Source organism: Condylura cristata, unplaced genomic scaffold, assembly GCF_000260355.1.
Source record: "Condylura cristata isolate star-nosed mole 26May11 unplaced genomic scaffold, ConCri1.0 scaffold00017, whole genome shotgun sequence".
Lineage (NCBI taxonomy): Eukaryota > Metazoa > Chordata > Mammalia > Eulipotyphla > Talpidae > Condylura > Condylura cristata.
In genome coordinates this window covers 14,308,880-14,334,874 of record NW_004567118.1, presented here as the reverse complement: position 1 = coordinate 14,334,874, position 25,995 = coordinate 14,308,880, and the positions used below count along the sequence as shown (strand labels likewise).

The window sequence follows — 25,995 nt, the reverse complement described above, 5'->3', positions numbered from 1 at the left end:
AAAGAAAACAACCCTTAACCCTAACCACAATTTTGGCACTATTCAAAAATAAAGACCTTAAGAAAAATTCATCTAAATGCAATTATTCCACAAAGAACAAAAATACGTGGCAATTCAGATTGATTTTTAAAATTGAATGAAATAAGAAAACACATTCAAGTACTGCTTTCAGTAGTAACATTTATTTACAAAATTCAAATTTCTTGATACTTTTGTCTGGGTAGTTTTCTTCATAAGATGATAAACACCCAGAAGATTGCTCTTAGTAATAAATATCTAAAACTGTCACCATCAGCAGACTATTTACTAAACATACCTGGCTACTGAACACTTGAAATGTAGCTAGTCCAAAAATAAGATGTGCTATTAAGTATAAAATATGTACCCAAAATGCAAAGGTAGAGCATGGATAAAAATGGCAAAACAGCTCATATTTTTTCATAATGATTACAAGATGAAATGATAATATATGCTGGATTAAGTAACATAATGGATAAAATTAAATTTGCTTGTTAATTTTTACTTTGTTAAGATAAACAGACTCTGAAACACTAGAAAGCTCAGAACATTTAAAATTGGGTACAGTGGATCTCATTCTATTTGTAATCCACCCTGCTGACCTAGAACATTACTCATTGTAGCACGTAAAAGCACGTAAATTGTTCTGTTCTATTACACAATAATATTCAGAAACAATTTAGAATCTTTCTAAAACCACACAACCTGTATAGTTTAACACAGGGCATTCAACAAAACAGATGTAAGTATGTCAAACAGATATGGTTAAAACTGCCTAAAGTCAAAGACAATTATTTTAAATATATGTGCCAAAAGATCATTATGTCTCTAAGACATGATTTTAAGATTTCAATGAGCCTGACATCTCCTTACATTTACATTAGTAATAAGGTAAAAGGAGCATCAAATTACTGTACCTTCTTGCAGCTGTTTAGGAGAGTGGCTCTTGGCATTATTAGTCAGGAGCATTCGCCTTAAAAGAGCATCAGTACCCGTGATTTCTTCCTCACATATCCAGTCATCCACAATGCATAAATGTGGGTAGTTTGTTGCAAGGAGACGTAGTAAAGCAGAATGCAATCCTTGAATATTTACAAAGAATCAACTAAATTTTTCATTCATAAATATCAAGTTCTTCCCTCTCCTTTTTATTTTCAGAAAATCAAGGGATTTTATATTTCTTGTGCATGTATAGCAGTCTGAAAACTTCTGTTCAGTAGTTCAGTCAAGGAATCTGTTTTTTAATGATCCCCAAGTGATTAGAGGGACAGGAAGCTTGGAACTGCTTTTATAGTAATTTTTCAAGCTCTCTTCCATCTTATCCCAACATAAAAGTCTCCCAGGTGGAAAAATCTGATGTAACAGTACTCTGAGAGTTTATAGGGGAGGAAAGGAAAAGAATATTTACTTGGGAAAGATCACATGATGGTTTGAAAAAGGTGTCCATCAGAATACTGAGTTATAGGCATATCAGGGAAGATATGTCCTCTCCACAAACTCAGTTGAGAATCATTTCTAAGATGAGTAAAATTAAAATTGCCGACTTTCAGTGTCTATGAAGCAAGTAAAAATAATAGGGTACATCTACATATACTGGCATGAAAAGATTTCCAAGTTTCAGTCTAAAAAGGGATAAAGAATAATATAATTCAATGGTTTTTTTGTACTTATTGGGTTCAATCATATGAAACTGCCATTTTGTAAGTCAAAAATAGTTGAATACTAGCAGTTACACTTGGGCTATTTGGGGTTAGGGATGTGGCCTGGGGCAGGGGATGAGGTGGTGTGTACAGGTAAAGAAAAAGGTATAAGGGAATTTCATTCTTGTCTTAATTTTTAGCATTGAGCTCATATTATAAACACCAGTAAAATTATAAATACCAGGAATTTTTTTTAATCATAAAATTTAGGAGTGAAAATACAAATACCTCCCAACTCCTGTTGTAGTCCTTGAGCCTGTCGAATAAGGAATTTGATCGGAATCTGATCCATTAAAGAAGAAGAATATGATTTGGGCTTTCTTTGCATGGCCGCTATCATCAAAGATAAAAAATAGAAAATAAAGTGTCAGAAACATTAGAAATCATAACTCAAATGGGAACAAAGACAATGCCAAATTACTTTCAGTTCCCTTCATCTGTGAATACAGCTTAGAAAGGGTAAAGAGTCATGATCAAAAGAGTTGATGCCCAGGAAGAACAAAAATATACCCAAGGATGAGATTTGGAAAATGGCAGGAACTGAAATTAGTAGGTAAAAAAGTCATAATGAGAGAAAGTCATCTGTATCAGTGTCCTACAGTTAAAAAAAAAAAAAAAGAAAGAAAGAAAACAACCCATTAAGTGAGGCAAAATTCTCCCAAATCTAATTAGGAAGATCCAAGGTGATTTTGAACAAATAGCTTAAAGCTCCACACTTCCAATAAGCTTAATTTAACTGCATATCGTAGTGGTGAATGACTTATTTTTTATAAAAGATTTATTTATTTATGCATACAGAGCTAAGGTATAGGCCAGAGGTGCAGGAGGATGAGAGGATTCACCAGACACAGAATGGGGAGCAGAACAGGTGGCTCTACTGAAATACACTGCTGAGGGAGCAGGTGAGAAAGGAGAGGTCTGCTGTGGTATGTGGGTTGTTAGCTCCCTGACCAGGGACTGAACTCAAGTCATACTGGTGCCAGTGCTGCAACTTAGCAGTAGGCTACCAGAGAGGCCATACAATGATAAGTTCTATGCTAAATCTAATCTTATGATAGTATAGGAAATAAATATGTTTGAGTGTGCAGTTCAATGATAATTGTACAGCAATTACACTTTTTTTTTTTTGGATTGCTTTTGAAGGGGTGGCTACTTTTCACATTAGTGGAAGGAAGACAAGGCAAGTCTAAAATTAAGCAAAAAAAAATTTCAGTTACATTTTCTTCAGATGTATCTCTTGATTTATACTTCACTAATAAGGTAAGAAAAATTGTTAGCATATAGGTAATTCTAAATCTCCTTCAACAGATGAATGTATCAATATGTGTTACTATCATACCACTGAGTATTATATTGCGAAAAAAGAATGAAAGGCAGCCATTTTCTACAAGAAGAGGACTCTAAGAAAATTAGGTGTAACATATAAAGCAAAACAATAAAAACAAATTGCTAGGGCCCTCCCTGGTGGCGCAGCGGGTTAAAGCACAGCACTAAGAAGCTAAAGCCACTTCCGCATGAGTTCAATTCCCGCCTGCTCCGGAGGTGACCACATGGCGAGGCAGACCTCTCCTGACCCGCCCGCTGCTCCCCTCAGCAGTGTACTTCGTCGATCTGCCTGTTCTGCACCCCACTCTGTCTCTGGTGAATCCTCTCACCCTCCGCATCTCTGGCCTGTACCCCAGCTCTATATGAATAAATAAATAAATTTTAAAAAAAAAAAAAAAAACAAATTGCTAGACATTCACAGCAGACAATCCAACAATGTAAAACAGTTCCAAAAACTGGCTGTCATAAATTAACACCCTGAGGGCTCTGAGGTTATGAGGAAGGTGGGAGGGAAAAGGAAAAGGGACACAGGAATGATGGTGAGAAAAAAGTCAGTGGCAGTGCCTTTGTGGATTATATACTGAATATTAAGTATTATGAATTCTAGCTTATACAGGTCCACTCTTGGTAAATAAAACACCTTTCACCCCCCAAAAGATTCTACATAAACATATAGAAGAGCAATCCAGTTATCTTAGTTTAGCCTGCTAAAAGGAAGACCTAATTTTAAGGGGTAGATATGGGTCCACACATACATTATTTATGCATCGCAGTGTATAATCCCAAGACGACAGAATGATGATGCCGGTGCTTTTAGACTACTTGACCTTATTTTTCTCATATAACAGTTTGGAAAGGAACATAAGCAAATAAAATGAACTATCACTAGAAACATTTTCCTATGCATAACTTACCTAAAGTCTTTGTGTTTGCTAGGAGAGCTTCCTCATAAGAGAGTATGTAGTAAAGCACCAATAGCTGTGCTGTGATACCAAAACGCTGATTAAGGCGGGCGGTGTCACCCTAGAGGTAATACAAACACTTTAAAACACCATTAAATTTTATGAATGCTTTTTGATAGGAGAAGTATTAAAAATAGGCTATTTGGTTTTGCTACACCCAAGCTCAGATAAAATAGAAAAATGCTGCTGTGTCTACATTAAACTCAAAAAGACAACATGAAGTTTAAATTAAATTTGAGATGACATGGAAGATAAAACACACATTTAGCAGTCTTTTTTAAGATAGGAAAAAAAGACTTCATCAACAATCCTAGCAGGCTTCTAAAACAAGCATATACGAGTCTAAAATATTACCTCATATTTGTATTAAAAAAAATAAAACAGTTATTGTACATTTAAATACATATGTGAAAAAAATGCAACTTTTTTTTTCCTTCTTACAAAAGATTTTCTTCAAATTCCCCATAAATGAATCTAGATATAGCTTAGGTTCCCAGGAAGTTATTCAAACCTGGGTTAAATATTTTGAAATGGCACACAGTTCTTTAAGAAACACATAATCTCCAGGAAACACTTTGGACTTTAAAATGTAGCTTTTAAAGGAATTCCTACAAAAGTGCCTATTTGACAAACTAATTGGAATACCATACTTTTAATCAGTGTAAGTGATTTAAAGAAATTTAACCCCACTTTAAATTCAGAACCACCCAAAAGTCCTCTAGCAGTCAAGAGGAACATATAGAATAAGTTAGAAGAATAAGCCAAAAGAAAAAAATAATAAATGTAAAAGAACCACTATTTTACCCCAGTAACTCCTTGGAAAATATTGAGTATCTCCTGTTCTGTGACTGGCTGATTTGTGGCTTCTGGATTAGATTTAGAAGCAGGAGTAAGTATAGAATTTATGTACACATCAATCAGAGGAAGTAATTGAGGATGGAGTGGAGTGGAGGTTTCACATAGTTGTCTATAAATCCAGTCCTAAAAATGAATGATAAAGGCACTAAATCAATGACAGCAATTACAAAAAGTAGGGGATATTTAAACAGTACAAACAGAACATCCCTCGCGGCATAAGAATTAAGGCCAGCACTATCAAGCTATCACCACTACAGCCTGAGTTCGATCCTGGCCAAGGAGCTGACCCACATGTAACAGCAGACCTTTCCTGTCTCATCCACATCCCTCAGCAGTCTATTCCAGTGGATCCACCTGCTCTGCTCCCCACCCTATCTCTGGTGAATCCTCTCATCCACTGCACCTCTGGTAGGCACCCTAGTTCTAAGCATGTATAAATAAATAAATAAACAAATATTTAAAAAGCAGTTTTACATGACTTATGAATCAGTGAAACTCTATTAACTTTGAGCAGTTATGAGTAATAGACCCAATTTTACAATTGTCTTTGACTTAAAATAATGAACTATCTTTGTACCCTAAACAAGAAATTGTCCAATAGAAGAGAAATATAAAATGATGAGAAACTTGACTATGAATTTTTAATACATTGGTTTGTAAATAGCTAAAAAATATTTTAAGTCCCTATTACATCTGTTTTTGTAGCATCCTATGGGTTGCTATAGAAAACCCCACAACAGAGAAATTTAAGGAGAGGGACATTTTTTTATGACAGACTCAAATTTAAAAAAAGTAACTTTGCAGTATGAAGGTGTCTCAAAAAATTAAAAATGTATCTGCCATACAACCCAGACATTCCATTCCTACATCTCGACCAAAAACATTAAATTGGGGCCCTCTCTAGGGGTGCAGCGGGTTAGGATGCAGCATGGCAAGTTAGTCACAACCACTTTAGTGGTTGAGTTCAATTCTCAGCCCTGGAGGTGACCCACATGGCACAACAGACTCTTGTCTCTCCTGCTGCTCCCCTCAACAGTGTACTTCATTGATCTGCCTATTCTGCTTCCCACTCTATCTCTGTAAAGCCTCTCACTGCCCCTGCAACTCTGGCTTATACCCCAGTTCTGTATGCATAAAAAATAAATCTTTTTAAAAAAATGGGTTCTTAGCCCATTCTAAATTAAAAAAAAAAAAAAAACACAACATTAAAGGGATATGCAGCCAAGCTATAGAAAACTTAACTGCCTCAAAACTGATGTATGGATTAGCAATGATATACATATACAATGAAAACAACTCATTTATTAAACAAAAAAGATAAACTTGTCATTTTCAACAACATGGATGGAATTGGAGGTAATCATGCTAAACAAAAAATGAGGAAAGGAAAAAGACAAATACCGGATGGTCTTTCTTATATGTGGAATATAGAGAAACAAAAAAAAAGGGTCAGATAAAATCAAACCAATAGCAAATCCCAGAAATCTGACTGCAGAATTGAGGCTACCAGAATGGGAAGGAGAGGGGAAAGAGAAACATCTGGAGGGGACATAATGAACTATGTGGAAAACTATGGGTGCCTTCACGTGGCTGTAATGTCTAAAATACACCTGAAGGGTATGATCTTATACCTCAAAGCCATGCACAGTGCTATCACCTCAATAAAAATTAAGAAAAAATTGTGTATACATTGTACACAATGTAATGTGCACAATGGAATAATACTCAGCTATATGACATCTTGCCCTTTGTGCAACACAGATGGAACTGGACAAAAGTAAAAGGGATTTTGCCAAGCAAAATAAGTCAAAAGGACAAAGACAAATGCTTTGCTCACATTTGGATTTAAAGAAACAGACAAAACTAAACCAAAACAATCCCCAGAAATAGGACTACAGAACTGAGGAGGCCAGAGGGCTGGGGAGTGGGACAGTGGGAGAGAGGTGAAGGGGAACCCAACAGACTATGACAGAGGATTTACTGCTGCTTTGGTGGATGCAGTATAATAACACACATCTGAAGAGGTGTGAAACTATAACCCTAAATCATATGCTTTTGTAAACCATTGTCTGCAGCCACTGCACACAAGTTCAACCAACCCCTGGCCAGACAGGAGACCCATATGGAGCAGCAGACGCTAGATCTCTCCTGTCTTGCCCACTGCTCCCCTCAGCAGGGTACTTCAGTCAACCCTCCTGTTCTGCTCCCCACTTTGTCTCTGTTGAATCTTCTCACCCCCTCACGTCTGGCCTGAACCCCAATTCTTGTATGCATAAATAGATAAATCTTTAAAAAAAAAAAACATAATAAATACAACTGGGGGGTGAGGGGATAAAAACAAGCAAATAAAACTACACAGAAAGCATTAACTTGGGTTGCAGATCAAAATAAAAATGTAAATTCATACCTTTATTGACACTTTGTGCTTGGTAAAGGAACGACTCCTGAGAAGTTGGTAAATACAATGAATAGGCAAAAATCCAGTAATGTTGGCACTCAGGTTGCTGGTGACAGGGACCCGAACTGCATGAGCTGTGACGACCTAGAAAGGAAAAAGAGAATACATATAATAGAAACAAATAAAATTATTTGCTTATGTAAATATAAAGCTATTCTGAAAGAGGGAGGATTAGCAAGTACAATACTAATATTTAATACAATGTGACATAGAACAATAATTGATAAAAACCAATTATGAGACGTTTCAATTATTTTTGAATGAGGAGGTAGCACCTATTAAGAGCTTTGTAAAGTTCTTTAATTTTCTGATTTGATTTTTTCAGGTTTATTTATGCTTACAGAATTGGGGGTACAGGCCAGAGGTGTGGTGGGTAAGAGGATTCACCAGAGACAGAGCGAGGAACAGAACAGGAGGGTTGACTGAAGTACCCTGCTGAGGGGAGCAGTGGGCAAGACAGGAGAGATCTAGCTGTGGGAAGAGCAGGCCGGACAGGAGAGGTCTGCCATGCCATGTGGTCACCTCCCAGGGCAGGGATCAAACTCATGCTGAAGTGGCATTAGCTTCCCTGCACCACCAAGGAGGACGTAAAAGTGTACTTTTAATGGGATTATTCTTTAATGAAGTTTCAATGAATAAATTAGCATTAAAAACTGAAAAGCGGCCCTCCCTGGTGGTGCAGCGGGTTAAAGCACAGCACTGAGAATCTGAAGCCATTTCCACATGAGTTCGATCCCCGCCTGCCCTGGAGGAGACCACATGGTGGGGCAGACCTCTCCTGACCCGCCCGCTGCTCCCCTCAGCAGTGTACTTCGTTGATCTGCCTGTTCTGTTCTCTACTCTGTCTCTGGTGAAGCCTCTCGCCGCCCCGAGCCTCTGGCCTGTACCCCAGTTCTGTATGCACAAATAAATAAATCTTAAAAAAAAAAACAAAAAAAAACCTGAAAAGCAGGGCCTCCCTGGTGGTACAAGAGGTTAATGTCAGCACTATGAAGGTATCTGCAGTCCTTGCATTGCAAGTTTGATCCCAAGCCAGGGAGCTAACCCACATGGCACAACAAACCTCTGTTGTTTTGCCTACTGCTCCCCTCAACAGTGTATGTCAGTCATCTGCCTGTTCAGCACCCCCACTCTGTCTCTGATGAATGCTCTCACCACCCCCCACCTGTGGCCTAAACCCCAGCTCTTCATGAATAAACAAATCTTTAAAAAAGTAAATCAGGTGCAGCGGGTTAAAGCACAGCATCGAGAATCTAAAGCCGCTTCCGCATGAATTCGATTCCCACCTGCCCAGGAGGTGACCACATGGCGTGGCAGACCTCTCCTGACCCGCGTGGCAGACCTCTCCTGACCCGCCCGCTGCTCCCCTCAGCAGTATACTTCGTCGATCTGCCTGTTCTGTTCCCCCCTCTGTCTCTGGTGAAGCCTCTCACCGCCCCTGAGCCTCTGGCCTGTACCCCAGTTCTGTATGCACAAATAAATATATCTTTTTAAAAAAAAAAAAAGTAAATCAACTGAAAAACAGTAGAAAAATACTCTCTTAAACTGAAATATACAATTTCTTCCCAAAGAAAGCTAAAAAAGAAAAAAAAAGGTACTAAAAATAATTAGAAATACCTGCTCGGTAAAAATTTCCTGTGTGAAGATAGTCTTCATTCTACTCAAGGAGCTTGGCTTAATTACAATCTAAAACAATCAAAAGAATTCCAAAAGCATTAGAAAATATAATACATGAAGTACAATCTTCTCTGGTAAATTATTTAAAATATCTGCTTGAAATTAATGTTCAAATACTCTTAGGACAGAAGTAATTTCTTAACTTCACATTAAAGTGAGTTTTTCTGCAGAAACTGAACCAATATATAAAAATACTTAAATACCGTTATTGGCATGTCAAATAAGTGGGAAAAGTTAGATTATTCTATAAATGGAGGTGGGACAGATACATTTCTGGGGAATATATAAACATTTATACACATGACAACAAACCCAAAATAAACCCAAAATGTATTAAAGATTTAAATGCAAAACATAAAAACACAAATAAACTACAAGGAAACACTGATGATTATTTCTATAAACCTTAGGAAAGAAAAACATTTTTAAGCAAAAATAGCAAAGAAAGAATCACAAAATATTTTGTTACATTTAATGTTTTTTAAAGATTTATTTACTTTTGCATGCAGAACTGGGTTATAGGCCAGAGGTGCAGGGGTAGTGAGAGGATTCACCAGAGAAGAGTTGGGAGCAGGACAGGCAGATTGATGAAGTACACTGCTGAGGAGGGCAGTGGGTGAGACAGGAGAGTCTGCTATGTCATCTGGGTCAGGATCTCCCTGACTGGGGATCGAGCTCATGTAAAAGCAGTTCTGGCTAGCTTTGTAGTGCTGTGCTTTAACCCACTGTACCACCAGGGCGGGCCCACATTTAATATTTATTATTTAAAAATATAATAAATATATTTTATATTTAAAAATATAATAAATAAAATATTAACTACTCTAAAAAATAATTGCCACATGGCAAAAATGACTGGGAGAAATCAATCACAACATAGCATATTTCTTCACTTTTAAAAAAACCAAGGATTAAAAGATATCACTGATTTAATAGCTTTTCAAGAAAAAAGTTGGGGTGGAAATTCTACCATATTAACATCACACACCAAGTATTTAAATGAATCCCAATTTCAACATAAGGTAAAATGTAATACAATATATAAGGCACAATGGCATATCTAGGATACATAAAAGCAAAGGAAAAATAAAAATCCACATAGAAAAACTTTTGTCTTCCAAAAGGAAATCAGTCAAAACACATGGCTTTTAAAAACTACCCCCCAAAAAGTTATGAACTAAAATTATAAAAAAATATTAAAAATTAAGACTACAGTTTTACTAGTGGTCAAAAAAATGAAGCATAAGTGAGAACAGCTTTTGTCAACTAAATTTGCAAAGATTAAAACAGATGGCAGGGTCTCTCTGGTGGCACACGGGGTTAAGTCTCAGCACTATGAATCCAAAGCCACATGGTATAGCAGACCTCTTTTGTCTCACCCACTGCTCCCCTTAGCAGTGTATTTTAGTACATCTGCCTGTTCTGCTCTGATGAATCAATCCTCTCACCCCCTGCACCTCTGACCTGTACCCTAATTGTTCTACACAAAAATAAATAAGTCTTTACGGGAAAAAATATATATAAGAGGACAATTACCTTCATCCCCAAAGTGGAACAGACCAAGTCAATGATAGCACTAAGTTGATTACTGTGGAAGTACATAGCAACCAATAATAACATCTCCCCAAAAGAAGCAGAGACGCCAGAAGTACTAGGGAAACAAAAAAGGAAATATGAGTTTCTGAAGAGAGGATTAAAAAATTTTAATTAACTGAAACAAATGAAGTTATCTTACCTCTCAAAATAAGCTTCTTCCTTTATCATCCAACTCAGCCAAACTACCATTAGCTGCTCCTGTTCAGGTGTACTATATAAAACACACCAGAATATCACTTGTTGAAATCAGATATACTAACATAAGTATAATAAAGCATTCTGGAAATATTTTTACTAAAAATTACTTAATTCTTCCGTTTTTGAAAATCAATTCAAATTGCTCATTCTCAGTCATACCACTAATAAAAAAAGGACAATGTTACATAGTACAAAGACTACAGCTGTTATAGCATGCCAGGACTGAGTGGGAATCCCATATCTGCTCATTACTGGTAGAATAACCTTGAAGAAGAAATATGAATAATGTCTCTGAACTTTAATCCTCCTAATATACAGATAAAAATACCCATTTTACGCCCTCCTGTAACTCCAATCTATATCACAGGAATTTTTCTTAAAAGGCAAAATGCATAGGATGGTGATGAGGAGTAGCAACACAAAATACTGGAATCTAGAGTGTATATCAATGAACGGTAAGTGACTTGAGAAAGCAGAACATTAAATTGGAGGAGGGAAAACCAGTCTACTTTATCCCACAGAATCTCCAAATGGAGAACCACTCTTCTGGAGGGAAAGTGAAGACAGACTAACTTTAAAAAACTGACAATCGGCCCTCCCTGGTGGCGCAGCGGGTTAAAGCACAGCAGTGAGAATCTGAAGCCACTTCCGCATGAGTTCAATTCCCGCCTGCAGCCTGCCCCGGAGGAGACCACATGGCGAGCCAGACCTCTCCTGACCCGCCCGCTGCTTCCCTCAGCAGTGTACTTCGTCAATCTGCCTGTTCTGCTCCCCACTCTATCTCTGGTGAAGCCTCTCACCGCCCCTGAGCCTCTGGCCTGTACCCCAGTTCTGTATGCACAAATAAATAAATAAATAAATCTTAAAAAAAAAAAAACAAAAAACTGACAATCTAGGTAAGTGGTCATGTGCAGGATGAAATGACACCGAAGAATATTTGAACAACGAAGAAAACAGACACATTCACACCAAGGCTTGTCATCCAGAAATTTCAAAACCCCAGGGACAAAAACTAATTCTCCAAGCTTCTATAATTAAAAGCAAACAGGTCACACAGAAGATCAGCAACCAGAATGTTATCAAACTTCTTAGCAGCAACATTGGAAGTTAGAAGCCTTTCAAAATTCTCAAAAGAAATTTAATTCCAGCTTAGAAATCTAACAAAGTAATCACCTACCACATGATTGGATTCTCAGTAGTGTAAAACAGACAAATATATTAATATTAATATAATTAATTAAACTATATATTGCAAAATGATAACTATACTGAGAAAAAGGAAAGGTGATAATGTAAAAATGGACAAAAGAGAATTCTTCATTTTTCATAGTGGGAAGTCAATAATACTGAAAATTGAAAAATCAAGATTTAGCAAATACAAACATGTTATTAAAAGATGTGGTTGGCAAAAACCAAAGGGATCAGCTAAGAGAACTGCAAGGGAAAGAACAATAGTGAGGAGAGAGCAACGACTGCCATTTGCCTTGACAAATCTTAAAGAAGCCTTGGTGTGAATGTGTCTGTTTTCTTAAAGAACTGAATATTTTAAGCAATATGTGCATATTCACATGACAATCTAACAAAATTATAAAAATGACTGGCACACAGGGCCATCCCTGGTGGCACAGGAGTTGAAGCTTCAATGCAGCTATTGCAGCATGAGTTCAATCCCCAGCCAAGGAATTGACCTACATAGCACAGCAGAACTCTTGTCTCACCTGCTGCCCCCTCAGCAGTGTATTTCATTAGATCTGCCTGTTCTGCTCCCTACTCTGTCTCTGGTAAATCTCACTCTCCACACCTCTGGCCAACACACCAGTTCTTGTATGCTTAATAAAAAGTAAAGCTAAGCCATTCCAGGTGGCCAGTGGGTTGATCACAGCACAGCAAACAAGCTGGCTGCTCCAGTGCGAGTTTGATCCTTGCCCAGGAGGTGAACCACGTGGCGTGGCAGACCTCTCCTGACCTACCGCCTGCTCCCCTCAGCAATGCACTTCATCAATCTGCCTGTTCTGCTCCCCACTCTGACTCTGGTGAATCCTCTCTCTGCCCCTGCACCTCTGGCCTGCACCCCAGTTCTATATACATAAATCTTTTTAAAAAAATGTAAATTAAAAAAAGATTTGTATACAGTGAATGATACTACCATCCTTTTACTAAAAGGAAGAACCACTATCAATACCTAGGAGTAAACTCCTAATAAATATTATATATGCATTTTAATAAAAGTAGAACTTGAGAAAACAGAACCACTAATGTAAATAGGTACCTGACAAGTGTAGAAAAGGCCAAGAGCATACAAAAGGAAAGTGAAACAAAGCGAACCCCAGCTGGAGTAGCAGGAGGACGGCTTGTCATCAACTGCAGTAATTGTTCAGCTTCTTCTTCAGTTGGTCTAAAAGTGGAAGACATTATTAGGCTTTTTTAAAGCATTTAAGCATTTTTTTAGTGGGGGAAGGAAGGTAAAGGGACTTCCAAACAGTTTAAACCTTTCAGATACCAATTTTGAGCTTTGTAGAAATACTTCACTATTTATAAAATTTTTAAGAACTTAAGTTGTCAAGAGCAAAACTATTAAGTTACCAACTAAAGGTGTCCCTGAGAAACAAAGCAGGTAGTCTTCACTTTACACAGCTGCATGCAACTGAACATAATCAGGCAAGCTGAAACTGTGCAACACTTGATGTTAATCCTCAGGGGAAACTACAATTGTTCCACAAACCTTTAGCATTTCTTTTTTTGTCAAAACATTAAAAACTGATAGGTATAATGCATAGGAATGTAAAGGTAGAGTGACTACCTTTAAGTAGTGACTAAGAAACCTTAGGCTAAATAATTTTAAAAATTCATGATCTCAGTTGAAAAAAGAAACATTACTACCTACCAAAATTGATGGATTCAACCCATTTAAGAAGGAAGCCTTAGGTAGGGTCTCCCTGCAGCCTCTGCAGCATGAGTTCAATCCCTGGCCAGGGAGCTGACCCAACGGCGAAGCAGACCTCTCCTGTCTTGCCCACTGCTCCCCTCAGAAGTGTATTTCAGTCCATCTGCCTATTCTGTTCCCCACTGTGTCTCTGGTGAATCCTCTCACCTCCTGCACTTCTGGCCTACACACCAGCTCTTATATGCATAAATAAATAAAAACTAAAAAAGGGTGCCATCCTGGATGTTGCAAAGGGTTAAGTCGCAGCACTGCAAAGCTAGCCCCAGCTGCTTCAGTGCGCGTTCCATCCCCACCCCATAGGTGACCCACATGGTTCGGCAGACCTCTCCTGTCTTGCCCATTGCTCCCCTCAGTAGTACACTTCTTTGATCTGCCTGTTCTGCTCCCCACTCTGTTTCTGGTGAATCCTCTCACCGCCCCTGCATCTCTGGCCTGTACTCCCAGTTCTATATGCATAAATTAATAAAATATTTATTAAAAAAAAAAAAAAGAAGGAAGCCTTAGGACTTTATTCTTGATCTATACCTGCCCACTACCTTAGTCCAAGAGAAAGCCCAATCCTCTGAATGTATAAAAAGTGGCTTCTGGATGTACACAATCACACTTTCTTGGGATTAGAAATAAGAAAGTAAAGTGGTAAAAGGATAAAATATCAAAGTTTGAATACTTGAGTCCAGCGATCCCCATCAAAGCACAGTACAGACGTAAGAGTGCACTGGCTTTCACAACATGCTCTTCTTTCAGCCCCGAATACACAGAAACAGTGGGCTCCATCTCCACATCAGCTTCTTCCACAATGCGGGTACTTCTTACTGTGGGGAGTATGCCCATCAATTCCAGAAGAAGCTGCCTTCTCATTTGCCAAAGGACAGAACTACTAGTTTCTCTTTTCCTCTGTAAGAAATATGGACCACAAAGAGAAGAAAGCATGGAACACTTACAAAGTTAAAAGGATGCGCAAATAAAGCTGTCCAGCTTAACAATTGAAGTTGACTTTTTTGAGAAGGTTGTTACAACTGCAGAATCATATTTTAACTTATCAAGCAAACTCAAAATTCACTGCTTCATTTAAAGAATATTCTGCTCACTCTAATTTGGATTGATGGTAAAGAAATACTAAATAAAAATTAATTTATATGTGGCATAGTACAAAGTGCTCCGACTTGAGAGACAGAAGATTTGGTTTTAAATGAAAGCCCTACTAACTATGTAGGTATATTAATGTCTCTGAGTCCCAATTTTCATGACAAGTAAATGAATATCTTATTAAAAATATTTAAATTGTTAGCTGTTGTAACTAAGAGTTTTATAAGTCTATCAGCCTCATAGTCCTTCAAGCAAGGAAAATCTCATTAACAACATGGCAGGACCTAACATATAGCTAGCACTCAATATGAATGAATGAAAAAAAGATAATGCATCTGAATGCAATTCTAAACCATAAAGTACTAGGTAAATATTAATTACTATTTTCAGAGTATTTTCTAGTAAAATATGGTCAACCAGCCTTAACAGTAATATTAGACTCACTTAAGTTTACTGAACCCAAAGGACAATTTCAAATAAGATGAGCAAACCAAATATTTACTTATAAGCACAGTATTTGACATACAGAAGACAAACAATAAATATTAATTTCCTTGTAAAAAGTAAAGCTTATAATTAGTTTCAAATAGACTAGAAATAAGGAAGAACTTAGGTAAGGATGGGGAGTTAGCAGCATAAAAAAAAGTAAAGCTAAAAAAATTTTAAATTACAAAAAATAAATAAGGCTGAAGGATCTAAGCAGTATACATACTACTCTCTAGTTCAATGACTTCAACAAGTTATAAACCAGTCTGTATTTGTTCACACAGGAACTGAAATGTTTTATGAGAAAGTAAAATATTTTGCATGTTAAACACTATTCCTGGATTACCTCTATGTTCACCATCACCTGTAATAAGGGAAATGCAAATCAAAATCACAATGAGAATCCCCCTTACACCAGTGAGAATGGCACATATTAAAGAAAAAAGCAACAAGAAATGGTGGCGAGGGTGTAGAGAAAAAGGAGCTCTCCTATATTGCTGGTAGGAATGCAAACTGGTACAAAATTTTCTCAAACTTCTAAAAATGGAGATTCCACATGCCATATGATAGAGCAATTCCATTTAAAGGTATCTACCCAGAGGACACAAAAACAATAATTCAAAGGGACACATGCACCCCTATGTTTATTGCAGCCTATTTACAATAGGGAAGATGCCCAAAAAATAGATGCACAAAAAATAGATGACTGGATCAAGAAGATGTGGTGTATACACAAATACACACACACACAGAGGAATAATACTCAACAATCAAAAATGATAAACTCGTGCCATTTGCAGCAACATGGATGGAATTGGAAAAGATCATGCTTAGTGAAATAAGCCAGAAAAAAAAAAAAAGAAAAATACTGGCTGGTTTCACTCATATCAGGAGTGTAAGGGATTAGGGAAAACAGATAGATATAGATAAATATAAACTGTAATAAAGTAAAAAAGAACATCAACTGGCCCTCCCTGGTGGCGCAGCGGGTTAAAGCACAGCACTGAGAAGCTAAAGCCACTTCCGCATGAGTTCGATTCCCGCCTGCTCCGGAGGTGACCACATGGCGTGGCAGACCTCTCCTGACCCGCCCGCTGCTCCCCTCAGCAGTGTACTTCGTCGATCTGCCTGTTCTGCTCCCTGCTCTGTCTCTAGTGAATCCTCTCGCCACCCCTGAGCCTCTGGCCTGTATCCCAGTTCTGTATGAACAAATAAATAAATCTAAAAAAAAAAAAAAGAACATCAACTAACAATAATAAACCAGATATTCTATGGGGATATTCTATGGGGAGAGAGGAAACAAGATCATAATGGGAAGGGCACATGGGACTATGGTGATGGCATATGGGTAAGTCTTGGTGGGAAGTCCATGGGGGTTACAACTGAGATGAAACAATGTACAAAATGAAGAATAATGTAAAAATATATATTTATTTTAAAAAATTATTGCTGGAGCCTCCCTGGAGGTTCAAGAGGTTAAATCGCAGCACTATGAAGTTATCCATAGCCACAGAAGCACAAGTTCAACCAACAGCAAGGGAGGTGACCTATATGGCACAGCAGACCTCTCCTAACCCATACAATGCTCCCCTTAGCAGTGTATTTCAGTAGATCTGCCAGTTCCTCTCCCCACTTTGTCTCTGGTGAATCCTCTCACCCCCTGCACCTCTGGCCTGTACCCCAGTTCTTGTATGCATAAGTTAATAAATCCTTTAAAAATATAATAAAAATTAAAACTATTGCAAAAAGTAGTATATTTCATCAACACATGAATAATTTTTTTTAAAAAATTCCATACAATGAAGTATTATTCAATCTTAAAAAAGGGGAAGAAATTATAATATATACTACACTTGAGAATTTTATCTAGTGGCATCATTCTAAAAGCATTTCATTCTCTTTAATTGTCAGAATATCCTGATCCTCAGCCTATACAGATATTTATCCCTCACCTGCTGTCCATTTCGGATAAAAGTTCCAAACCAAGTCCGGACTTTTGCATTGGTTCCAAGAAGCAAACCACTAACAAAACAAACCAAGTCACTCACTCCATCTTCACAAGCTTCATTTTTAGTATGATCCAATGTCAAAGCTACTCCAAGACCTGGCAAGTGACATTCTTCTACCTATCACAACAAAGAAAACAAATTGAACCCAGTATCACAAGGAAAAAAGCCAGGATGTTTCCAAAGCATCTCAAGTTCAAAGAGACATTTCACAAAACATAACATCCCCGAGAAAAGGTATAGTTCAGTTAACTATATTAACTGGAATTCTCAATATCTATAAGATTCTAAGACTATCTTTATATAAAAGTTCCTGATTCTAACATAAAGACTTGTTTCAGAAAAACAGTATCTCTTACCACCATGCCTCGGACTTTGAGGGCCTGAGAAGGATTCATTTTACATAAGAAGCGTAAGGCATCTGTCCTGCGCCTTCCTCCAAGACTTTCTTCATCTTGTCGTTCTCCATTTTTTATAAGGCCCCTACAAACTAAATATTTAAGAGCCTCTTTAACTTTTATAAGTAAGAATTAGAAACAATTTTTTTTTCAGTCTTGAAAAGTCAATCATTTATACAGACTAGACACTACAAAAGAAAAGGATCAGGAAACTTGAAAGTACACCAATTGACTATGGTAAAGAAAGAAAACGCAGCTTAGGGACAATATCAAGTAGGCAAACATACATGTTATGACAGTTTCAGAAAAAAAAAGGGAACAGAAAACAAAACAAATTTGAAGAAATGTTTTCAAATTTAGTGAAAACCATAAACCCAGAAGCTCACTCAATTTCAAGCAAGATAAGAAAATTATAAAAGACATAACCAACTTAATTAAATTTCAACCAATGATAAAGGGAAAATCTTAAAAGTAGCCAGAGGAAAAAGAAACATGTAAAGAAGAACATAAATTTACTGCAGATAATGACGTTTTTAAAGGGCTAAAAGAAAATGTCAACCTAAATCTTTATACTCAGTGAAAGTATCTTTCAAAACTGAAAAAAGAAAGTTTTGTTATTTTTTTTTCACCAGAGATAAAGAGCTGGGAAAATTTGTTGCCAGAAAACCTGAAGTACCAGAGGCACTGAAAAGAAACTATGAAGGTAAAGAGATATTGTATCAGCTGGAAATGTGGAACTACAAAAAGGAATGAAGAGCACCAAAAATAGTAAACATGTGGATAAAGAAAACGTATTTTTCCTCATATTTATGAGGTCTTTAAAATATAATTAGTTAGGCCCTCCCTGGTGGCGCAGCGGGTTAAAGCACAGCACTGAGAAGCTACTACAGCCACTTCCGCATGAGTTCGATTCCCGCCTGCCCCGGAGGTGACCACATGGCGTGGCAGACCTCTCCTGACCCGCCCGCTGCTCCCCTCAGCAGTGTACTTCGTAGATCTGCCTGTTCTGCTCCCCACTCTGTCTCTGGTGAAGCCTCTCACCGCCCCTGAGCCTCTGGCCTGTACCCCAGTTCTGTATGTACAAATAAATAAATCTTTAAAAAATATATATATATATATATATATAATTAGTTGGTGAAAGTAAATGTAGTTACAATGTACTCTGAGGTTTATAAGACATGCAGAAATAAAATCCATGACATCAGTGGCACAGGAGGAAGAAAGAGAGGCATATTACATATATATGTCTTCTTTGCTCTGACACAGGGAATATTATCTTCTAGATCTTCAGTATTTTTTTCTGTCCTATTTATAGCACTGATGACTAACAGCTAAGAAAAATTTTCCTACATACTCACCATACTTAAATAAGTGACCTGAAAACATCTTTGAAATCTCTGAACTCAGAATTTTTATGTTAATCACTACTAAACTTTCAAAAGAGAAAAATCAATAAATGTTTCTTCCTAGCTCAAAAAATAAATCCTATGGGTCTCCCTGGTGGCATAGGGGCTAAGACTCAGTGCTATTATTCTATCACCACTGAGGCCCAAGCTCAATCCCCACAGAGGGATATAACCCACATACCGTGCAGCAGACTTCTCCTGTCTCTGCTGCTGCTCCCCTCAGCAGTGTATTTCAGTAGATCTGTTTGTTCTGCTCCCAAATCTGTCTCTGGTGAATCCTTTCACCTCTCACACTTCTGGCTGACAGCCCAGTTAATATAAGCATAAATAAATATATTAAGTCCTCTACATGCCTAAGCAAATCTCTTCAATATCCCACTTTAAAATCTATTTACCTTCATTGAAACTATCAGGGACATTGGCCACCAACAGACACAAGAACCAAGCACCATTTCTAACATGTAGCAATGCTTCAGCTACATCAACTATTGGAAGCAGGGAAGGCAGCTCTAAAAGAAAACAAAATTAATGTTACTACTAAGGATTAGTATTAGTTTGTACTATACATTAAATGTCTTTTGCATTTCAGTAAGGTCATCTTAAAGCAATCAAGGCATTTTCTTTTCACAATCTAGAGCTGAACTGTCCAGAAGTGTAGCCACATGTGGCTACTTAAACCTAAATTAATTAAAAGCAAATAATATTTACATAGATCAGCTCCTCTAAATAGCTACATTTCAAGTAAACCATAACTACATGCGATTAGTGGTGACTCTACTGGATAAGTACCATACCAAACCCTGCAACTGCTCCAGTGAACAATACTGGTCTGGGGTCATTTTCATGAAAAGCTTTTCATTTTAATGTCTTCTATCTTTTAATTCTGATCGTACATATTTCTTACAAAGAATCTGGAAAATGCAAAAAGTTGCAAAGAATAAAAATAAAGTCAGCTCTAATTCCATGAATCAGTAAATAATTTGAAATGTTTTATTTTAATCCATCTATGGGATTGTTTAAACTCAACAACGTTTGAGTTACAGTCTACTTACCATTTTGCCCTTTGCATTTTTCTTAACATTGTGAATATTTTCTAAAGTCATTAAATTTCTTCAAATATACCATTTTAATTGCATAATGTGCATATTATTATTAATATTAGTTACACTATGGAAATAATATAAGTGATTTAAGCATGAGCTGCTACTAGTCATTTTTGAGTCGACCATATTTAAAGTACTTGTTTGCTGACCCTTAAAATAACACAACATTCCAGTTAAGAAGTTACACCATATCATTTAACAAAAAGTATCTCTCAAATGTATCTTAGCATTCATTATAATACCTGCTTGTAAAATACAAAGTACATCTGCAGCTTCCTCTAAATAGACTGGACTCTCAAATAGCTCAGATGACTTGAAAAAAAATTCTCCATTGGACTCAGACACCTTTAAATAAAACAAAAAAGGAATGACAAATTCTATTACTTTTAGGTAATGAAATAAATCCAACTTTTAAAATATTTTCATAAGCTTCCAGGCCATATCTCTTAGCATGTCACTAATATACTGCAGCATAACATGCTATGTTCAATAGATAGGAACAAATGTAACCATAAAATAGTCACATCAATTATTATTAAAACATAGTAGTACAGGGCCCTCCCTGGTGTGCAGCAGATTAAAGCACAGCTATGAAGCTGTCCACAGCTACTTCAGCACTAGTTCCATTCCCAGCCAGAGAGGTGACCCACATTGTGCAGCAGACCTCTCCTGACCCTCCCACTGCTCCCCTCAGTAGTTGATCTGCCTATTCTGCTCCCCACTCTGTCTCTGGTAAATCCTCTTACCACTCCTGTACCTCTAGCCTGTACCCCAGTTCTGGATACAAAAATAGATAAATCTTTAAAAAAAAAAAAAAAGACTTAGCAGCATATACTCCAATGATTTACTTTTACTATATAAATATTTGGAAACATCTAGATTTAAAGATAAGCCCAAAATCATGTAGAAATGAAGTATTCAAAAGTAAAAAGCAAAAAAAGCCTGATAAACTTAATGCAGTATAACAAGTATCACTCATATTCAATTCTGAATTAACTGTGGGAAAAACAAAAAATAAAAATTTAGGTCAACAAAAGTACCTACTAACATTTTTAAATATGTCCTACAGTAGTTCTTTTTTTTTTTTTTAAAGATTTACTTATATATGCATACAAGAACTGGGGTATAGGCCATAAGTGGGGAGTGGGTAAGAGGATTCACCAGAGACAGAGTGGGAGAGCAGAATAGGAAGATCTACAGAAATACACTGCTGAGAGGAGCAGTAGGCAAAGCAGAAGAGGTCTACTGTACCATGTGGGTCAGCTCCCTGACCAACTGGGGGTCAAACTTGCGCGGAAGTGCCTGGTGATAGCTTGACAGCGCTGTCTTTAACCCCTGCCACCAAGGAGATCCCCCTACAGTAGTTTTAGCACATTTCCCATATGATAAAGAATGCCAAACTGAGAAAACTGAAAACTCTCAGAGAAGGTCAATTTTTTAATTATAGACATCAAGTAAAGTATTAAGGCAAAGATATAGGGTCCTCCCTCGTGGCACAAAGGGTTAAGTCTCAGTACTATGAAGCTATCAGCAGTCACTGCAACACAAGTTCACTCCTCCACTAAGGAGGTGACCCACATGGCACAACAGACCTCTCTTGTCTCGCCCACTGCTCCCCTCAGCAGAGCATTTTAATCAATCCGCCTGTTTTGCTCCCCACTGTCTCTAGTGAGTTCTCTCATGCCCTGCACCTCAGCTCTCATATGCACAAATAAGTAAATCTTGAAGCCAAAAAAAAAAAAAAAGATGTAGGGGAAAGACCAAAATTAAAAAGACTATATATCAGTATAGTAGAAAAGAGACGGAGGTAATTGTAATAAAAAAAATTTGCTAAATATTCGTACCATATCTTAAAAACTATCTAAAACATCACTAACACTACTGTCCTTGGAAAAACATATTTAGTCTTCTTATAAAATTAAACTTATATGCTACAAATTAAACTTATAAAATTAAATGTTATATATTACAAATTAACCAAACTTGAAATCCTAACAGTAAATAGCTTTGCCTATGAAACTCTGGGCTTAATCTCATATATGTCTTCTTAAAATGAAAAGTCAGTTTAGTTCTTTGTATGGCAGACCCTTGACACACACAAATTTAAAATTCAGAGTTCCAAAGGTCCATGACCTAAAGTAATCTATCATTTTGATGGGAAGTTGACTAGTTTTCATTAACATATACAGGCACAATTCAGTTATTTAGTAAGTGAGGTTAATCAATGATCCTACATCCAAGTCAACTTTGATACCCTCTCCTCAATGATATATGAGGTAATTCTTGCTCATTCACTGTCTAAAGAATAACATTTTTTCAGCTCTACCTCAATACATTTTATGGAGGAATTATTATATAAAGGTACTATGAAATTTGGAAATTTGTACAAGTGTTGTACAAATCTATTTAAATATAAGGAACCACTGCAGAGACTACATTCAGACAAAAATCCCTAGTATAAAGAATGCAAAATAGGCATCAATCAATAAAGGAAAAAAAAGCAATGAGAGAAATATTTTAAGGCAGGCATTTAACAAACTTACGTCCTTTAAAACGAAAACACACAAGTAAAAATACAAGTAGAAGAGAATGCAACTGCCTATTTCCACCTTCTATATGTAGACATTAAATGATACATATTCTGAGTTGTGATTATAATAAATGCACCTTATTCATAATCGCCAACAGCTCACTAAGCACAAGACGTAACCGACGAGGCGAATCACTGTGTTCAAACTCTAATGTTAGTCCATGCTGAAGTTGTGATACCAGGATGCTTTCTCCACTGCCTCCTCCAAGTTTATGCCTAGTAAAATACAAAAGTGTAAAACAATTATGTGAACAATGGTAGAGAATAAAAGCATAAAATTTAAAAACTATCTTTTATTGAAATAATCTACAAAAGAATATATGAAATCTTTTAATAAATTTCATTAACATATTACTTCTGAAATATTATTTAGTTTACCTATTTCAAGGACTCAGACTATATACACTGACAGTTAATATCCACTTCCATTAACAGTAGTTCACCATTGGATTCACAATGGGCCGGAAAGGACACAACACATGCTCAAATTTTGAGATTTCATTGTGAGCTTTAAAAGCTTCCCAGAGGCCTCCCTGGTGGCCCAAGGGATTAAGGTGCAACACTATGAAGCTGTCCACAGCCACTGCAGGACAAGTTCAACCCTTAGCCAGGGAGCTGACTCAGATGGTGCAGCAGACTTTCTCTCCTGTCTCTCCTGCTGCTCCCCTCAGCAGTGTATTTTAATCAATATGCCTACTCTGCTCCTCACTCTGTCTCTGGTGAATGCCCTCATCCTCCTGCATCTCTGGCTCTTGTATGTATATATAAATAAATAAATCTTTAAAAAGAAAAAAAAAAAGCCTCCCAGATGATTCCAATAAATTCTTCTATGCTAGGCAAACTCATCCTTCTTACTTACCATTAAGACTAATTGGCTTAATCAGCTTTGCCTGAATATAATACTGTATCTAGCCAAACTTCTCTACACAGTATTTTATAATATGGACTTCAAAAAATCCTAGAGGTTTCTCCCCAGTGCTATAGCTTCATAGCACTATGAAGCTATCGGAGGCCACTGCGGCCTGAGTATGTACCCTGGCCAGAGAGCTCACCCACATGGCGTAGCAGACCTCTCCTGACCCACCCGCTGCTCCCCTCAGCAGTGTATTTCAGTTAATCTTGCTGTTCTGCTCCCTACTCCTCTGACCTACACCCCAGTTCTTGTATGCATAAATAAATCTTTTTTAAAAATTCTAGAATTTTAAGTACAATTAGAAAAGAACTAAGTAACAAAGCTTAGATTCACAGTCTTCTCTTTTCTGAAGAAGTACATTTATTTTAAAAAAATTATTCCTTCTTCTTTGGCAAATCCAAGTAAATCCCAATTCACATATAACACAACATTACCTAAGCTGCTGTTCTTTGCTGGCATCCTGTTCTAAGGCATGAAAGTCCACAGACAACAATGCAACAATGGAGTTGACAGCTTCCACTCCAGAAAGAAGACGAAGGATGAGTTTTTTATCCTGAGCCCAGCTTTGGCTCTGGTCAGCAGGGGCACAAAGTGCCATTCGCACCAGGCATGGCAGGAGAAGTCTTAATTCTGGATCACTTAACGATGCCAAGCGAACAACATCCACCTTCTGCATTGCCTCAAAAGCAAAGGGGCTGACAAACTGCAGGCTTGTACACTCAGTCATCATCACTGTTGATTCTAATGATAAAAAAGTAAAGTGAAATAGGGATTTAACTATGACATATATGAACACCCCTTTTAGGAATCTACAAAATGTGGTTTATCTTTAGTAGCGCCCAAGTTGGCAATATCCCTGGCACAGAGGAGCCCTATGATTCTCTTGCCATCTGGAAAACGAGAAAAAAACGTGTATTAATGTCTCTTCCGGCCTTCAGGATCTTCTATTCGAATACTCTTATTTGACCAAGAAAGAAACCCAGAGAGATTAAGAGGCCTATGGAAACAATGCTAGGTAGTGGCAAAGTACTAGGTTGAAGCCTCATCTATTACATCCCAATCCAAGTCCTCTAATACACCAAGCACATGAGCTCCACAAAACGTAAAAGACAAGTCAATGAAACTCGTCGTAAGAACGCGCCTCTTCTGAACCTCTCCAGTTTCACGTGCCTACAAATGCAAAGAACTATTAGACTTCTCTTTCCCACCCCTTCTGAGTTACCTCACTAGCCAGAAGCAATGCGAGGTTCAGTGCTCTAGAGGTCAAAACACTATCCCGAGTCTCCAGTGTTACTGGGTTACAAAAAAAAAAAAAATGTAAACAGCTGCTTCGTGTGGTTAGCTATAGGAGAAAGTGAAACCCCACTGGAGACTGCTCGTCTTCAGGCAGTAACCGTCGGTGGACACACAAAAAGCGGGGACATGTAGCCACAGCCTTGGCTCGAAGATCTGCAGACTAGCAGAATCCTGGTTAAGTCGTGGCAGACACTTGCTTGGCCTTAAGCAAGAGATGGCCTTTCAGGAGAGGATAAACTGCTGGAGTAGAGGCGCCAAGACCGGCGCATTCACCACAGGTCCCGCCCCGGGCACCCTGAGAGGCAGCCAGTCTCAGAGGCTGAGAAAAGTCGGCCAGTTGCTGACGCGGACCAGAGACCGCGCCGAGGCCTGACAAGCGGAAGCTTCATACCTTAAAACTACCCTCCAACCTCCCGGGACACCACCCGGATTAAGCGCCCTAGAGGCGGGGCGCGGGAGCAGTCGAGAGCGCGGTCCGAAGCTGGGCCTAGGAGGTAATCCGAGTCCCCAAGCCCTGGCCGTGCCCCGCGTCCACCCGGGCACCGAGAACACAGGCGCCGGGACCTGTCGCGTCGGCAGCGCGAAGCCGGCTGACGGGGACACAGCACAAAGGCAAAACCGGAAACGAAGGGAGGGAAAGCGGAGCTGACTGTTTCAACCTGCACCCAGCACCTTCATTCATCCCCGGCGTCTGGCTCCCGTCGGCCACCGTACTGGGGGGAGAGGAAGGGTGGCTGCGAGAGGAAACCCTGGCACGTCGGCGCTGCGGCGGCGGTGCGCGTGCGCGGCCCCACCCGCTCGCCCGCGCTCCGGGGTCCGCGGAACTTCGGCTCTCAGGATTTAGAATTCAGGTGCCGGTCACCGTGCCGGAGAAGGCAGCTGTTTCGTTTCAAATAAATGAAACTGCATTTATTTGACTTATCCTGTCATGACTGCAGCTGCGTCATGACAGGATAAGCGTGACAAACAACGTC

The 25,995-nt window shown here is 38.2% G+C and overlaps 1 protein-coding gene across 2 annotated transcripts in view; it reads right to left on the bottom strand.

The window, feature by feature from the left end:
• The window catches only part of INTS2 (integrator complex subunit 2), a 37,261-nt gene extending 11,582 nt beyond the window's left edge, over nt 1-25,679 (bottom strand). For both annotated transcript variants that reach the window (XM_004684446.2, XM_012725974.1), the window contains exons 1-17: nt 25,413-25,679; nt 24,160-24,466; nt 22,890-23,028; nt 20,465-20,567; nt 19,515-19,628; nt 17,675-17,805; nt 17,262-17,435; nt 14,405-14,631; nt 13,063-13,188; nt 10,735-10,806; nt 10,536-10,650; nt 8,940-9,008; nt 7,272-7,406; nt 4,811-4,987; nt 3,959-4,067; nt 1,947-2,051; nt 936-1,100 (exon numbers count right to left, since the gene is read on the bottom strand). In XM_004684446.2, the coding sequence (XP_004684503.1) occupies nt 936-1,100; nt 1,947-2,051; nt 3,959-4,067; nt 4,811-4,987; nt 7,272-7,406; nt 8,940-9,008; nt 10,536-10,650; nt 10,735-10,806; nt 13,063-13,188; nt 14,405-14,631; nt 17,262-17,435; nt 17,675-17,805; nt 19,515-19,628; nt 20,465-20,567; nt 22,890-23,028; nt 24,160-24,455 (2,257 nt within the window). In that variant the 5' untranslated portion in view covers nt 24,456-24,466; nt 25,413-25,679. The remainder of the gene's footprint in view (nt 1-935; nt 1,101-1,946; nt 2,052-3,958; nt 4,068-4,810; nt 4,988-7,271; nt 7,407-8,939; nt 9,009-10,535; nt 10,651-10,734; nt 10,807-13,062; nt 13,189-14,404; nt 14,632-17,261; nt 17,436-17,674; nt 17,806-19,514; nt 19,629-20,464; nt 20,568-22,889; nt 23,029-24,159; nt 24,467-25,412) is intronic.
• Nucleotides 25,680-25,995: the final 316 nt, after the last annotated feature.